Here is a 15,484-nt window from a genome sequence, read left to right as displayed (position 1 = left end):
GGAGGGTTTTTTTTTCCTGTCTCAGCCAACCTCAACTCTGCATCCATGTAATCAAACACCTCCACTGTGAGCTGGAACCTGCAGGAGAGAAGTTGATACCTTTGTTAGACAGAAAAGGGACTCAGAAATAATGCCAATGTGACCCTGTGAAATGAAATGAGGAGCAGGGCTTGTCTGTTGATTTTATGAACACACTGGTTGTCAGCAGCCGTATGCATGATTGATGAAGATTGGGATTTAAGGCTGAACAGAAACAACAAAGGCAATATTGGCAGTATTGGAAACTTACACATTATTAATGTCTGATCCTGCAGTGCGCTCCAGGACTTCATCTGTGACCTCCAGGTTCGGGGGGATTTCTTTATGCTACATAGAGGTACATTGTTGGTGTATTAGTGCCACTTCCCACTCACAGTGTGGATTCCTAATATTTTGCTGAATCATCCCTTACATGCATCTTGGTAGCACAGTGTGTGCTGCGACATGTCACAGGATGTCCTTACCTTCACATGAAACTCCATTTTGGTGCATAGCAGCTTGGTATACAGAGCCACCAGCTGTCCATATCTGTCATGTAGGTTGCCCTGTAATCAGACAAGCAAGAATTGAGCACAAAATGATAATAAATAGAAATATCTAATTAAATCAAAGCCTTCTTGTCTCTTACTGGACATATATTATTCCAGGCCTCACACCAAATGTATGATGTATCTTGCATGCATACCAAGACTCACCCATAGCTTTCCAGTGTCAACTAGAGTACTGTGATGTCTAACACAGTCTTGTAGAACCTAGGAAGGTAACAGCTTGAATGAACAGCAATTAACATTCAGTCCTATCAGGCAAATTCTATTAAGGTCACACCTCTTCACTTTTACCTTATCCATGATGTCATAGATATGAATAGACAGTAACATAGGAGGAGTTAGTGCCTTACATTTTGGTGCCCGTCCCGCAGGATTTTGTGGAGTACATGGCAGAACTTCCAGCTGAGGATGGAGCTGCTGGGCAGAGGGAAGCCCAGAGCATAGGACCAGAAGGTGTAGGCCCCCTTCTCCCTGTGAGTCCCCAGGATGATTCCTGTTGTTGTTGTAGTTAAGGAAGTGCAAGAGTGCTGGCTACTCCACATATTACATGTGCATTTTTATTGTTAAACAAGTCAGAATGAAAAGTAACATATCCAGCTCATTAACTGTTTCTACACCCATTTAACAACAACTATGAGGTAATTTACTCAACAAAAATAAGCAGTCAAAGAAAAAAATCTGAACAAAAGAAAAGAAGTGTAAGGAAATGAGGTCAAATCAGAGCAAGCCAAAAGTCCAATACAATCCACTGGGTGGAGCTGGAAAATCTATACAGCTCCTATAGGCATAAGGTGCAGGATTGCACATCCCCGCTCCATTAAAAGATTCAGTCTCTCAACGGCCACAGGAGTAAAAAAAAAACAGTCTGAAACGTCATGTCTGTGTCTTAAGCATCCTGTAGCAAAAGCCAAAAGGACAAAGCTCAAAAACATCATGATCAGGACTATTAATGATCTTCTGAGCATTCATAGTAGAAGACTGTGTAGTACTGATGAAATGCAGCGCCCCACACTACTTAATGGTCTAAAACAAAATCTCTATTGATGTGAGTTTGGAACTGCCTTTTTAAAAAAGGATACGTCGTGCATGTTTCTCCTTCACAGGCGTCTCAGTAGAGTTGATGGCTTTGCCGATGCTGCTCAGCTGGAAGGAGAGGAGAAGAGTTACTCTGAGATATTCTATAGTTTGCCTCACCACTCATATCCATCCATCATTTATACTGCTTATGCTGAAGAGGGGGCTGGAGACAATCCCAGCTGACACTGGGCAAGAGGTGGGGTACACCCTGGACAGGTTGCCTGTTTATCACAGGGATGAGACATAGAATCATGTCTTTGGACTGTGGGAGGAAGTCAGAGCATCCGGAGAGAACCCACGCACAACGTGCAAACTCCGCACAGAAGGGCCCCGGGTCGGACAGGGCTCAAACTTCTTGCTGAGTCAACAGTGCTAACCACTGCTTCACTATCAGTAAAGCTTACAATAGGTGTACCAAATAAACAAGCCCTGAGACGCTGAATATAGAGCAGGAGTCAAACAAGTGATATCAGGCTGCACTGCAATGACAGAAATGAATAGGAGTAAAAATGAAACAGCGAGTCTCTACTGTGTTCACACAGTGTTCGACAGATGGACTCTTGACTCTCACCTTATGGTTAGGCCAAACAAACACTCATTCATGATGAACACAGAGTTAGGTCTCTTGCCATTTTGAATGAGTGCTCTCCTAAGTTTAGCGTAAGGACAGTAACAGAAGCAAAATGATTACACAACATGTCACTTTCATTCTCTTTGTTTTGTTGCTGGTGCTACATCACTAATATCTTTATAAAGATATTGACCAAAACCATGTGTGATACATTTGCTACATTTTATGCCACCTGTGTGAAACAACAAAATGAAAGTACAGGAACACAGGACACAGCACACGCTATTCCATAACCTGTCCAACAGGTAAAGCAAGTGTTGCTGAAAAAACATGGGAAGGAAGAGACGGAGAAGCACACAGGCAGGTTGGAGCTGTGTGTCCCCATGAACACTAACCCATTTCAGTGAACCTCTGGTGTTAAACATCACAGCCACACAACAAGACTCAAAAAAAAAAAGCTTGGTATAGTTATGTTACACTACTGTGCTCTCCTCCCCCTTCTATGCAAGTAACATTATGGTTCAGAGCCTGGAGACGCAGTCCCTGAACTGGTGGGTCTACCTCTGGCTGCCCTGCTGAAAGGCTCTTAAGCAAGATACTGAATCCAGCTGAAAGGTATTTGCCTTGTTCATAACCTCACCCTGTCTCCAACAGCCCAATCTGCATACACATTTGATGTCTCTAAATCCCTTATGAACTTAAAGGCATGCTGTTGTTTCATGAATCACTTCCCAACCCAACTGATTTCCCAGTTACAAGGTGCTTTAGGTCTTTTCTTATTTTGGTGCATAAGGCCAAAAAGAGGCTGCTGCTTCATGATACACCTTCACTCACAAGAATGGAATTTTTATTTTGTGGGGAGTTGGTGTCACATGTATATGGGTGGAAACTCTAATTTTATACACAAAACACTGAAGATTGCTAATATTGATCTTTCTTTAACATTCATTTTGGATTATCTACTAAAAGTCACGTTTTCCCTGACCATGATGTTGACTTGTGCTAGGCAGCAATTATTCCTGGACTGTGACACCACCCAGGCTTCCAAAGTGTGTGGTGTGCCCCGCCTCAAGTCACATTTCAGTGGTGTTTTGTATGAGGGAAATGTGCTGGGAAAGTAATCAACACTTGGCCAGAGAATAAACCGTGGGAGATAACAGTAAGCTTAGGAAAAATCAGTTTTATAATTACCCCAAAATGCTTAGTTGTGATATCTGTGTCAAGTCAAATCTTGACCAATTTGTACCAAAATAGAAAAAAATAGGAAAGAAATGCAACACAAATTCATGTCTGCTTGTTTTGTTTTGTGCCCTTAAACACCATAGAAGCTGACCTCAAGATGAAGAAATGAAGAGTATGAAAATTTAGCCGGACTGGCTCTAAATTGAAGTGATAACTAAGCAGGCCAACTTCACCATCGCTGTATTACATAAGAGACTAATCCAACATACAGTTCAAGCATCACAGCAGCAGCATCTTCAGCCTCTCTCTCATCACAGTCCCAATTTATATTCATATTCATTAATATGTAGTAGAAGTTGCACAAGCTGGTTAATGACAACACTAGACCCTGGTTACACTCATAATCACATACAAGTGGTGGAGCGTCCTCACTCCACCAGCCCCTATAAAAGTCTTTTACATGTCATTAAAGACCTGGGAGTCACCACTCCACCCCATGCCACACACACAACCACCAAAATACACATGGCCACACGGCAAAGCACAGAGGGGCTACTGTGCGTGAAAACTAGCGTTCCGAGTGAGAGAGGGCTGCGCTGGCTAATAGGAGACACCCCCTTGCCTGCTTCTGACGTTAGTCCCTCGTTTACACAGGGCAAGTGCAGCGCACTAGCACGGAGGCCTGTGTGACAATAAGGGGTTTGTTGGGGGAGGGAAGCCGACAGCTGGGGTAGAAGAGTGGGTTGGATGGGGGCCGCTCTCTGGCACACAGAGCCTGGCACAGAGGCCTTGACAGATGGCCACTGAGCAGCGAGGCTGCAGGGAGACTCTCATAGTAATGGCTATCAGTCAGAGAGCAGTGACAAAAGATCGTGAAAGGAGGACGGCGACCAAATACTACATACAGTATACTGTAACATTAAGCATGTGATGAATAGCTGTTACAGCTACAAAGCATTTTTGAAAACAATAGCCAATATCAATGTCACTTTTTGCAGCACTACAGCGTACGTGCTTAAAGGCCATTAAGAAAGTAACGATCGCTGGCTGCACAGGGATCAGAATTAGAACCCTTTCGATTACTCGTCACTGCAAAAAATAGAAACATTTGGTTCATAAAACATCAGAAAACAGTGAAAAATAGCAACACAATACTCAAATGTCTTTCACAATAGAATGTTTTGATTTCTCCCTTAACATGTCTGTGCAGATTCTTAGACATCCAGGTCATAGTAAACTGAAAAAACAATTTTCCTTCAAAGGACTGAAACCACACAGAGGGGGATAAATATCTCCAGCTCAACACCAGTCAGTCAGAACTGATGAAGCCTCTTGGATGAGAGGTGAAACGTCTTCGACCTAGAAATCTAGCCCAGTTGATTTTTTCTAAGTATTTTCAGTCCGATTTCTCCCTTAAAAATTTCTTTAACTAACTCATAACTAAAAAAGTAGCCAATTAATTTTCTGTTAATATGTTACTCAATTAACAGATAAATCATTGCATCTATAATTACTAGTGCTTACCTACTTTCCTACAAATTTAACTGCTATTATTTTGCTGTATTTCTTTCTTTCTGAGAAAACTACTTGTTGGTAGAGCTCTCTGCCTACACACAATACAAGGTCTCACTATCAAGCCTACACACAGGTCACACACAGATACCATTTCCTTAATGGTCAAAAGTTAAGTCAGACGCAGCCTTTTTATGAACAGAGCAATGCGATCAGAGAGTTCCAGACATGCTGACACTGTAGACTGCATGGCTGCCTAACAACTGGTTTGTGCAGCAGTAAATCCCCTGCCCAGCAGAGAGGAGAAATGAAGGAGGGAAAGCCTTGACTAATCCCTGAGGCCTGCCACGAGGCCTACTGCCAACTAACATTACAGTAGCCATACAGTCACTCACTCACTCCATAGTCCAAAAACCCTACACCCCCTACATGGAATTAATACCTCTGACCTTGAGGCATCTCCGCTTACCTTTTCATCTCTGCTTTTCAGCAGTGTGTCCATGTGCTTCGACATCCTAAAGTCAACGCGTTTGTGAAGTTAATAAACCCAAAGCATCACTGCTTCACCTGACCTGCTTCTCACTGCACATAATGTCCCGAGGCAAGAGCACTTTATGCAGGTCCTTATCAGCTTAATTCAACAAACTGCTGCTGCGGATCAGGCTGCCAAGGTCACAAATAGACTTATCACAGTTCACACCTATTAGCTGAGGCTAGCTATGTGTAGTGTAGCTGTGTACTAACCAGTGAAAAAGGCATCACAGAAGCAACAAAGGAAATGCAAAGTGAAGAGTTAAATATCCTTGACAGCACTTTCGGGTGAACATAAGGATTTCAACATGTGTTTCACTTACACTTAATATTCTTTCTCTGATAAAATGACTTTGTAAAGTTACTATAAGTGTAAATACTACATAATATAATGGAAAATAGGTCAAAGGCAGCATGAGGAATGAACTTAAAGAGTGAATGTGTAAAAAAAAACATTCAAATGTCTGTAAAGATAATAATCTGTTATAACTCACAGTTATGTCAAATTAAATTGCATAGTACAGCCGATAAAATATTAAACAAAAGATGCTTTGTTCTTTAACAGCCCAATTTTTCAGGCTCATGACTTGCAGGATGTTCATCATCATGAGTATCTGTTAAACATCATGTCTGCCAGGGCACCAAACATACGTCCCATTGGATGCAAACAGTGTGATGATTACACTGTGTTTAGGACTTTACATTGGTCTGTTGTCAGTGATTATACAAGGATACTGTGGGCATCATTAGCGCATGGTTTGTAAATAGCGCATGAACAATACATGTGGATTTTGTACAGCTATAATACTCATAATTCCCATCTCTATAATTAATTATGAGCTTTCATTTCAGTTTTAAAGAGAGAAAAAAATTACAGGACTCCCAGTTTCTTTTCTTAGAAAAATGTTTAAAGGTTTAGTCTTGTTTGCTGACAAATGCTGATCTAGAGCTCAATACAAAAAAGACTTCACTTAATGTCTTTTTTAAATAAAACATGAAACACTTATAACTAAAGTGCTTTTAATTCTTCTTCTACTCCCACTCAGTAGCTATGTTTACCCTCTAGCACTCTCATGCCTCTTCTGTCTCTCACGGGCGCTCACTCAGGCAACAGGAATGAGTGAAAGCAAACACAACACTACACACACACACACACACACACACACACACGCACATACAGGAAGCAGTGTGAGACATTTCACCTTGGCACCAAGGCCAACATGAAGCAGAGAGAACACGGGAGTGTGGAGTGCAAGTGAAGTGGAACAGAGGAGTTTCAGTCAGTGCACAGGATGAATGGGCAGCACAGAGAAACCCTATGGCAAAACATTAATCTATTATAAAAAATAAACAGGCCTCCTCATTTCAGACACAGCTAAGTGCAGCTAAAGAGCACTTATTCCACTGCACAGTATGCCTTTTTAAACAGGTATGTTGTTTAGCCAGTACACACTGTATATTTAATGAGTTCACTAGTCGAGTACTAGCTGAACTATAGTTGTAGTAAAATGCCGATTATTGTGATAAAGAGTCACATGATAAATTTTCTTCAGCCAGACATGAGTCTGGATTCCTCCTCAGGTAATCTGCATGGTGGTCAGTGGATTCATTCAGCTGGTTGCTCCTCTATTTCTCAGTCACATTAACAAGAAACACCTAAGGCAGAGTAGAGTTTTAAACAACACTTTGCAAGTTGTCCTGTACACACAACAAGAAGCAATAAGACAACAATGGCTGGTTATGAAATCAAAACTGTGCATACTTGTTGCCATTTGGCTTTCCAATCAACAAATATGCTGCAGTATCAGATAATCTCTCAGGCCAACACACACACACACACACACACACACCCAGCAGGGAGGGGACTGGAGAAAATAAAAAACACTTTTAATTAATGATGATGACAACGCATATATGCACATATAAGCTCCACCTCGCTACATGTGCTTCAAAAGCAAATAAAGCACTGACAGAGACTAGCTGAACTATAGTTCAGCTAGTACAGCTAGTAGAATCTGTACACTAAGCAAAAGGAAAGCTCAGCCTGTTTTAGATAACAGTGCTGAAAGTGTTGCCGGTCGGTGCACCAGGCAGCTGCTCCACCGTTTGTTTAGTTATTCAACCTATTTTGAATCTCATGTTTCTCAGACTGGGGTGTGTGCTTCATTTGAAACAGCAACTCAAGTATAACAAAGGGGATTTGTCAAGTGTAAGAACTCACTCAGCACTTTCTACGTTACTCCCTCGCTCACTCATGTACTTTATTTGGCGTATGACTGCAGTGAAGTAACAGCCACAAACCGCAAAGCACCTGTTGTTGTATGAACAGTGACCAAATCTTCATCGAAAAGAAACCGAATCTGATCTTCTCAGTACACCACAAAGGAAGTATCGCAGAGTTTAAGCTTCTCTTTCTGCTTCCTAACTAGAAACATCCCACAGCAAAGCAGTTCAAAATGGAGAGAAATGTCTGGGAGGGAGGAAAGGTGGCCAAACAGGAAAGACAAGATGAGCGTGATACCAATGGACAGACTTCAGGGAAGAATTAATGGTGTGACTCTACAGAGCACTTCCAGTTTTCTTATGATAAAATGGTCAAAACTCTCAGAATTCACCATTTTCTTATATTCTGGTGACTGAGCAAGCTTGTGCCTCTGAAACAAAGTGTGTCCACATGTTAAAGGTCGACAGTGAAACAACATCTTCACATTTCAAAGTGAAAGCAGCAGTGTTGAGCAGACAGTGATAAATAGTCTACAGTTTTTTGGGGGTGGGTGGGTTTACACTTACCGGCCACTTTGGAGGTGTTCCTAACATTTTATGTATGTAGCTGGGAGGACAAATATAAAGTAGTCCAGTACAACGCTGCCTTTGACTATGACCTCAAAAATAAACATAGCATTGAATGTATACATTTATGGCAATTTAGCCAAAAACCTAAACATTTTGAGCTTCATAAACACAGAAGTTAAGGCTGAAGTGTTGCAATGAAGTGGATACAATTATACAGGTGAGTGTATACAGCCTACACATGTTAAACATAGAAAGGGAATCCCTCATAATAATCATGACTCAGGTGGGGTTTACTGAATTGATTTTAGCAAGAAGAGAAACGGCAGAACTTTGCACCTTTAATACATTTAATTCACAGGATAAACGTTCAACTCCCTATTTAATTTGGCCATTGGTAATGTGGCCTATGCGGTGGGCTGACCACTACACATCTTCACTCAGGTGGTAGCTACATCTGCAGTAGGCCTGGAAAAGCAGTAGCTTTCCCATCCCACAGTGAGCAATAACCCACCGAGTCCTAGTGGATTTTATTTACCTGCTGCTTGGCAAAATGCTCCTTCTCGGCTCCGAGATTGGTCTCAATCCGCCTGCTTTTCACCCGAGTGGGCGCATGTCTTATGGTGTTCATTCTCTAGTTTGACAGTGACGGTTCGGAAATAGCGTGGACTACTTATCCTCACCCTCCCCTTTCCCAAAACCAAAACAGCAAAATGTCCAACCGACGGCAGATATCAGGGGTTCCTTCCTCTGTCTAGATTAGGATCCCTCCGTGCGTATCAGGAACATCTCCAAGACGCGACTTCATCGCCGGTGATGCTTCGCGGCTCGGAAAGGAAACGCGGGTGAGTGCGTTGCATTACGTGGACGGATCCTCCCCCAAGGTGGAGGAAACCAACATCGTGTCCTCCGCTGTCGACATCCTCTCACACATTATGTAAGGTTTTCCGGCTACAAACATCAGCAGGTAACTCAAGTGCTTTGCTCAGCTTCCCCCCTCTGCGCTCTGTATTTCCACTTTTATTTGTACCGGCCTCTGCTGTCATCCTTGGACAGCGACTCCATTACAGTGAAACCAAAAACCATGAAGATCATTTTTTATTCAGAGGATTTTGTGACTCTCTTTTAATCCTGCTTTGACAAAAACAGTCAAGCAGTGATGAGCCAAACCAGAAAATTAAGATCCCATTAAAAATCAGAGGATGTGCCTACTGTATGTTTACAGTATGTAGACTGCTGGGACACATGGAAATGAGACAGGCTAATATTTACATATGATTAATATCCAATGCAAACTGCTCTTTGAAGCAAGCTGTCAAGGTTTAGATTGCTTTATTGGGCTTCTTTTAATCGCTGTAGCTAATGTCTTAGATAAGTGTAAAAAGTTCAAAAATAAAAGGTGGAAGGTGCTTTAACATAAAATGGACAAAGATCATAACGCACTTTATAGTGTTGCAGGATTGCACAGTGTCTGAGTGTGTTGATGGTAACAAATGGAGAAACATTAGAATGAGTCTGTAGGGGTTTTTTTCAGTTTATTTTTTCTTTGATGCCTGCAAACCCCAGCGCTTTATTAATTTGTGATAAATAAATTCAGAGACCACTTCCTCAGATGCAGCTGCTGTATTATGATGCATAAAGCTTTAAAAACGGATCATTCTGTTGATGTAGCTACATCTCCTCTGATGCTTAGAATTAATAAAGGACATCAGCAAATGATCATCAGTTCAGTGTATTTCTGTTGGTCATCAGGTAACCTCCTCTTTATTTACCTCTTTAATGTATTATGGAGGGTTGTGTCTCTTGTTTTGCCCAACTGTACTTAACATGGGCTGACAAACCATATGACATGCAGCATGTGGATAAACCTGTTTTGTCTGTCTGATTTACTTGACTTCCTGGTCCAACTTTTAGCATTTAAACATTTCAGCCAAAACTTGAAACAGTGATACATCATTAAGATGTTAGTTGTCATAGATTTTAATGTGAACCAAGTCAGACTGCAAGTTGTCAGTGTTGTTTCCCACTTTGCAGCTGAAGTCACCGTCTGACAGCAGACTGGAATAACAAAACACTTTAGTCATTTCTTATGTACATTTTAGGCTCCATCTGCATTTCAGTCCGCTTCAGTGTTGTAAAACTGGATTTTAATGTTCGTTGCTCTGGGCGGAGTAACAACATAACGCTTTGTTTCCAGATATGCAGGTGCAGGAACCACAAGGGCTTACGGAAACAACAGGAGCTGGGAACAAAAGGCGAGTTTGCTCTACAGGCCAAGCTGGCTGTTTTACATTTTTCTACCATGTCTGAACACTACATACACACACACACAATACCAAGCAGACTCAGACCTGACATCCATTTCAAAATTACTATGTGACTGCTGTGACGTGAAAAACCAATGACCGATTTAATGACGCTATGACTGATAAGGCATTTGAGAAATGTTGTGTACGCTTGTCTGCAGATTGTCATCAACAAGCAGAGAAAGAAAGGGTTGTCTCCTATAGTTGCTGTGTGTTTTAACCTTGTGTCTTCAGAAAGGGTTGTCTCCTATAGTTGCTGTTGTGTGTCATCTGTCTAAATGTGTTTTAACCTTGTGTCTTAATTTTATCTCTTGGTAAAATCCTGTAAATTGCTTTTACATAAAAATGTCCTGCACAAAGAGGACAAATTGTTCATCTATCAAATACAATAATTCCTACAACCTCTCACCCTCCTACTTGTAAGCATATGAGTTGTGTCTGTTTTAGTCATACAATATTTTACAACTAAAAGGTTTATGTATACGTGGTTGACATTTTTGCATGCAGCCCTGACCTGAACATTGACACTTTTTATTTGCTTTTTACTTATTTCATACTAAAATTAATAGCATACATCCACAATGATATATTTAGGAGGACTGATAATTCAAAATGGACTCAGATCACGCAGTCTCCAAAACACATTTTAAGAGCCGTGATTTAAAATGTCATCCAGTAGGCAGCAGTAGAGGTTTACATATTGTCTCTGTGAGCTTCCTCATAGCCCTTTTCAGCTTGTTGTTGTTCTGATAGTTAAATACTACGCATCTATGACCCCATGAATTTGGCATAACCAGAGGTAAACATGTGACAAGGTAACACCTCTTATCCTATATTCGTATAACTGAAAAAATACTCTACTCTAGAAAACAGATTCATGTAAACTACACAAACCAAACCAAACATCTTATAGTTTAGTGCAGTGTCTCATTGTTTCTTTCATCATTTTCAAAATAAGGTATTAGACTCAAATCTCACAGTAAAGCTACTAAACTCTTTTCCTGGGGAATCAGTTCATGTAGATAAACAACAGTTCACTTGATACATACTGAAAAGCTGCACATGTATGCAAAGACATTCACATGCACATACACATATTGTGAAAGCATCTGATAGTGAAAGATGATCTACATGCACCGAGTTGCCTTTACACACTGATCTTCCTCTGGTGTGTCTTGGCTTTCTGAAAGAGGAGTTTGTCTAGGATGTGCATTTGTCTGTATGAACATGCTTCTGACACATTTTCACCAGCCTAGTGTTCAGACTGAATTCCAGTTTGGTTTAACTTCATTCATTATACTTGAATCGCTAAATAAAACTTAAATGTGGGTGTCGATTCAGAAGTCTGGAAGTGGCCTGTTACAATACCAAACATCTGTGTGCAGGCGATATCAAACTTTTCAATATGTATCTTTTGGCATCTGGTTGCATTATAGACTTAAATTTTAATAAACAAAATAGCAATAAGTAATAAACATGTTTACAAATGTACATTTGTCAGAAATAAACCCAACACCACTGGACACAAATAGATAATCAGACCCTTTATTCAGTCCTCTCTACACACAGCACCGGCACTTCTCAGAGCTTCATTTTGACTGTTAGAGCTGCATTTGTGTAGTTTCCTCTGTTCACCCCTGCAGATCCACCCCGTCAGACATGATGGGGCACATCAGTGGACTGGCACAGATTTCCACTGGGAATATGAATTTGGACTGGGTCAGTCAGTGACATTAGAAAAATGTGTCCCCAAAAATCTTTGTGCTTAAGGTGTTTGAGCTGAGGTGTTCATGCTCAATGTAAGAGTTTTGCTAATTGCCCATCAGTGTTTTGCTGTGTTCCTCAATTATGACCAGTGTCAAAGTGTATGATCTGCAGTATGATGCTGTCACTACCAGGCTTCACTTTAGATGGGGGTGAACATTATTTTAGAAAAGAGGTGAGAAACATTACTGTCTTACTGTGACATCCGGTGACTTTTAATGGCTTCAATTTTTCACATCTTATCAGCTCTTAGAATTAGAGCTGGGTCACTGGCCCATCTTTGCTGACTAAAAGAGATTATTATTGGATTAAAAAGCAACTAGCATGTTGTTGCTTAGTTATTACAAGGTATTAAGCAAAGATAACAAAACATATATATTTGATATTAATTCTAAAACAACTAAATATGTTAAGAATTATGAAGCTAAAAACCACAAAACAGATAGTTTATCATACTTTGCAGTATGTACATTTAATTAAAATAACTGCATAAATCAAAACATGTAACAAAAAAAATTTAAAATAGTTCATGATGAAGCATTAAGTATATTTGACAAACAGCAAAAGTGGTGTGCAAAACATGCCCTGTAAAGGCTGAACTATTGGATGATTCCAGATTTTATTCAGGCGAATTGTTTTTAATCAAAGATTTCAGCAATAAGATAAAGAACATTTTACGCAAGCCTTAGGGGTAAAATTTTATATTGATTTCCACATGTACAGGTATGGTGAACTGATAATGTTCATTACCTGCTAGCTCCTCTGATGTAATTATTCAACCCTTTGTATCTTTGAAGACAAATTCATTCTACCAAAGAGACCCAACCTATTTTGTGTCTTTTAACATTCGATGAAAAGCAGAACTGGGTTTCCTGTAAAGCAAAACCACCAACACTTTTTTGCTCAGATGTTTCCCTTTATAGAACACAGGCAGTACTGAGAGGGGTTATTTTGTGTATCTGCAACCAGTCAGGCAGCACATACCTCAATATGCAGTGTCATTTTAATGGAACTCTGTTGATCAGCATGCTCCCTCCTCTGCTGGTGACAGAGTTTATTTTGGGAGTTCTTGGAAATGGTCTGGCTCTTTGGATCTTCTGCTTCCACCTGAAGCCATGGAAGAGCAGCACAGTGCTACTCTTCAACCTGGCAGTGGCTGACTTTCTGCTTAACATGGCTTTGCCTTTCCGTGCAAGCTACTACAAATCTGGGATCAGCTGGAAGTTTGGAGACACATTCTGCAACATCTGCCTCTTCATGTTGGCAATGAATCGCAGTGGAAGTGCTTTCTTCTTGATGGCTATTGCTGTGGACAGGTACATGCGTGTAGTGCATCCCCATCATCTCATCAACTCTCTGAGTGTCTCTAAAGCTGCGTTTGGAGCACTTGCACTGTGGTTGATCACCATTTCAATGACTGCTCATATCTTCCGTTTATCACATACCAACTCCACCTGTGAGAGCTTCAGTGTCAGTGTTAACATTACGGACAGTCAAAGTCAAAGTCAAAGTCAAAGTCTGAGTTGGCATAACTTTGAGTTTCTCTTTTCTTTCTATGTGCCTCTTTTTGTGATTCTCTACTGCACAGTCAACATTATTAGCCACCTTAAAGGGAGACAGCTTGCTCAGCAAGCAAAGATTAAAAAGGCTCTGTTCTTCATCACTGTGGTGGTGGTCCTCTTCAGCATCTGCTACTTCCCCAGCAACATCACGCATCTGGTGATTTGGATCAAGATGCAAAGCACTAAAGACTGTACCGAACGGGAGGAGCTGAACACTGCCTTCTTCATTACCATCACCCTGACCTACCTCAACAGCGTGCTGGATCCTGTGGTCTACTACTTCTCCAGCTCTGTCTTCAAGAACTTCTGCAGGAAAGCTCTTCATCTGGCCCAAGGCAGCACTGCTGAAAGCACAGAGAAGAAAACTCGAGAAACAGGCTCCCAGTCAATCAGCCAGCTGTGATCATGAGATGCAGGCAGCCTCATATTTAAATCTGTTATGTGAGTGCAACATCCAGCAAGGTGCTATTTTTGCTTCTCTCAATCTTATCCACTATATATTAACAGCATTTTTTTATATAGTAACTGCCTTTGCAAAACAGAAGTGAAATAATCTATGATAAAGTGAGACCTTTGTTTGAGCCACTTTAGAAACCGTCATGAATGTATTTCTTCTTTCAAAAATCATAGTGTTGCTTTAAAATGCTATATTTAATCCTCTATATACTGTATTAACTGCATTTGGCTAAATAAATGCTATTGTAAAGCTGTCAAACAAATGTGCTTGTTTTGCCTAATTTATACAGACACCAAACAACATTTCTGCTCTTGTTGTGATTTAAGTATATTATAATAAGACATTTCTTCCCCACACTTATGATCTCATATGAAAAGTGCTTTGTAATTATAAGAAAACTACACCACAACTAATGAAACATATAACTGTTATGACAATATCACTTTATGTCTCTTAGCTTTTTCATACCAGGTCATTTATGATCATTACATTGGCCCTGTATTTTACATATCCCCAAAAAAGTTGCTAAAAAAACATATTGTAAGATTTGGATAATAGTAACTCTTTCATACAGTAGATAGCGGACATCTATTTGACTGATTACATAAAGTCAAACCTTAAACACAAGGTGAAAAACCTGATTCATAGGTGAATGGCACAATGTTTGCCCAAGTTACTTCAAGTAGGACTACATCCGCTTTTCAGCAGCTGCTGATTTTGGCTTCTAATAACCTCAGTGACAGTTAATAGATGTTAAATGCTTTTGTTTCCTTGAAAAGTTGTCACACCTACGATCATAGCACTTAAAACCACAAACACCACTTCCCCTGTGTTCATATGGTTACCTCAAAAAGCATGTATACCATTGAAGGACTTTTGGTTCTTCTTACCATTGCTAACTCTGAGAGACGAGACAGTCCAAGTAACTTCAAAACAGTGCTGATTTATTCAAAGGATCACAGGTAAAATTAACATTACACGCTCAGGTATCTTGCACCTCCAAACTGCACGCAGGCAGATGTAAGATGAAAGACCCTGAACCCACCAGGCCTATACATTATATCCCCTCGGTTGGGCTAGCCCCATACTACACAGAAACGTCAACCGAGACGTCTCTGTTACCAGCTTTGCAGCTGGTCATAGCA

The 15,484-nt window shown here is 40.6% G+C and overlaps 2 protein-coding genes across 2 annotated transcripts in view; one reads left to right on the top strand and one right to left on the bottom strand.

The window, feature by feature from the left end:
- The window catches only part of hip1rb (huntingtin interacting protein 1 related b), a 22,089-nt gene extending 12,976 nt beyond the window's left edge, over window positions 1-9,113 (bottom strand). The window contains exons 1-7 of the mRNA XM_020602551.1: window positions 8,789-9,113; window positions 1,667-1,730; window positions 938-1,080; window positions 735-791; window positions 504-584; window positions 290-366; window positions 17-78 (exon numbers count right to left, since the gene is read on the bottom strand). Of these exons, the coding sequence (XP_020458207.1) occupies window positions 17-78; window positions 290-366; window positions 504-584; window positions 735-791; window positions 938-1,080; window positions 1,667-1,730; window positions 8,789-8,881 (577 nt within the window). The 5' untranslated portion in view covers window positions 8,882-9,113. The remainder of the gene's footprint in view (window positions 1-16; window positions 79-289; window positions 367-503; window positions 585-734; window positions 792-937; window positions 1,081-1,666; window positions 1,731-8,788) is intronic.
- A 4,166-nt stretch (window positions 9,114-13,279) lies between these two features.
- LOC109961619 (hydroxycarboxylic acid receptor 2-like) lies at window positions 13,280-14,392 on the top strand. Its single transcript, XM_020602587.1, has one exon. The coding sequence runs from the start codon at window positions 13,311-13,313 to the stop codon at window positions 14,283-14,285; it is 975 nt and encodes a 324-aa protein (XP_020458243.1). The 5' UTR covers window positions 13,280-13,310; the 3' UTR covers window positions 14,286-14,392.
- The last annotated feature ends 1,092 nt before the right edge of the window (window positions 14,393-15,484 follow it).

Source organism: Monopterus albus, unplaced genomic scaffold (assembly GCF_001952655.1).
Source record: "Monopterus albus unplaced genomic scaffold, M_albus_1.0 scaffold56.1, whole genome shotgun sequence".
Lineage (NCBI taxonomy): Eukaryota > Metazoa > Chordata > Actinopteri > Synbranchiformes > Synbranchidae > Monopterus > Monopterus albus.
Note: the sequence above shows the minus strand (reverse complement) of the source record. Positions and strands in the feature narration are given on the sequence as shown.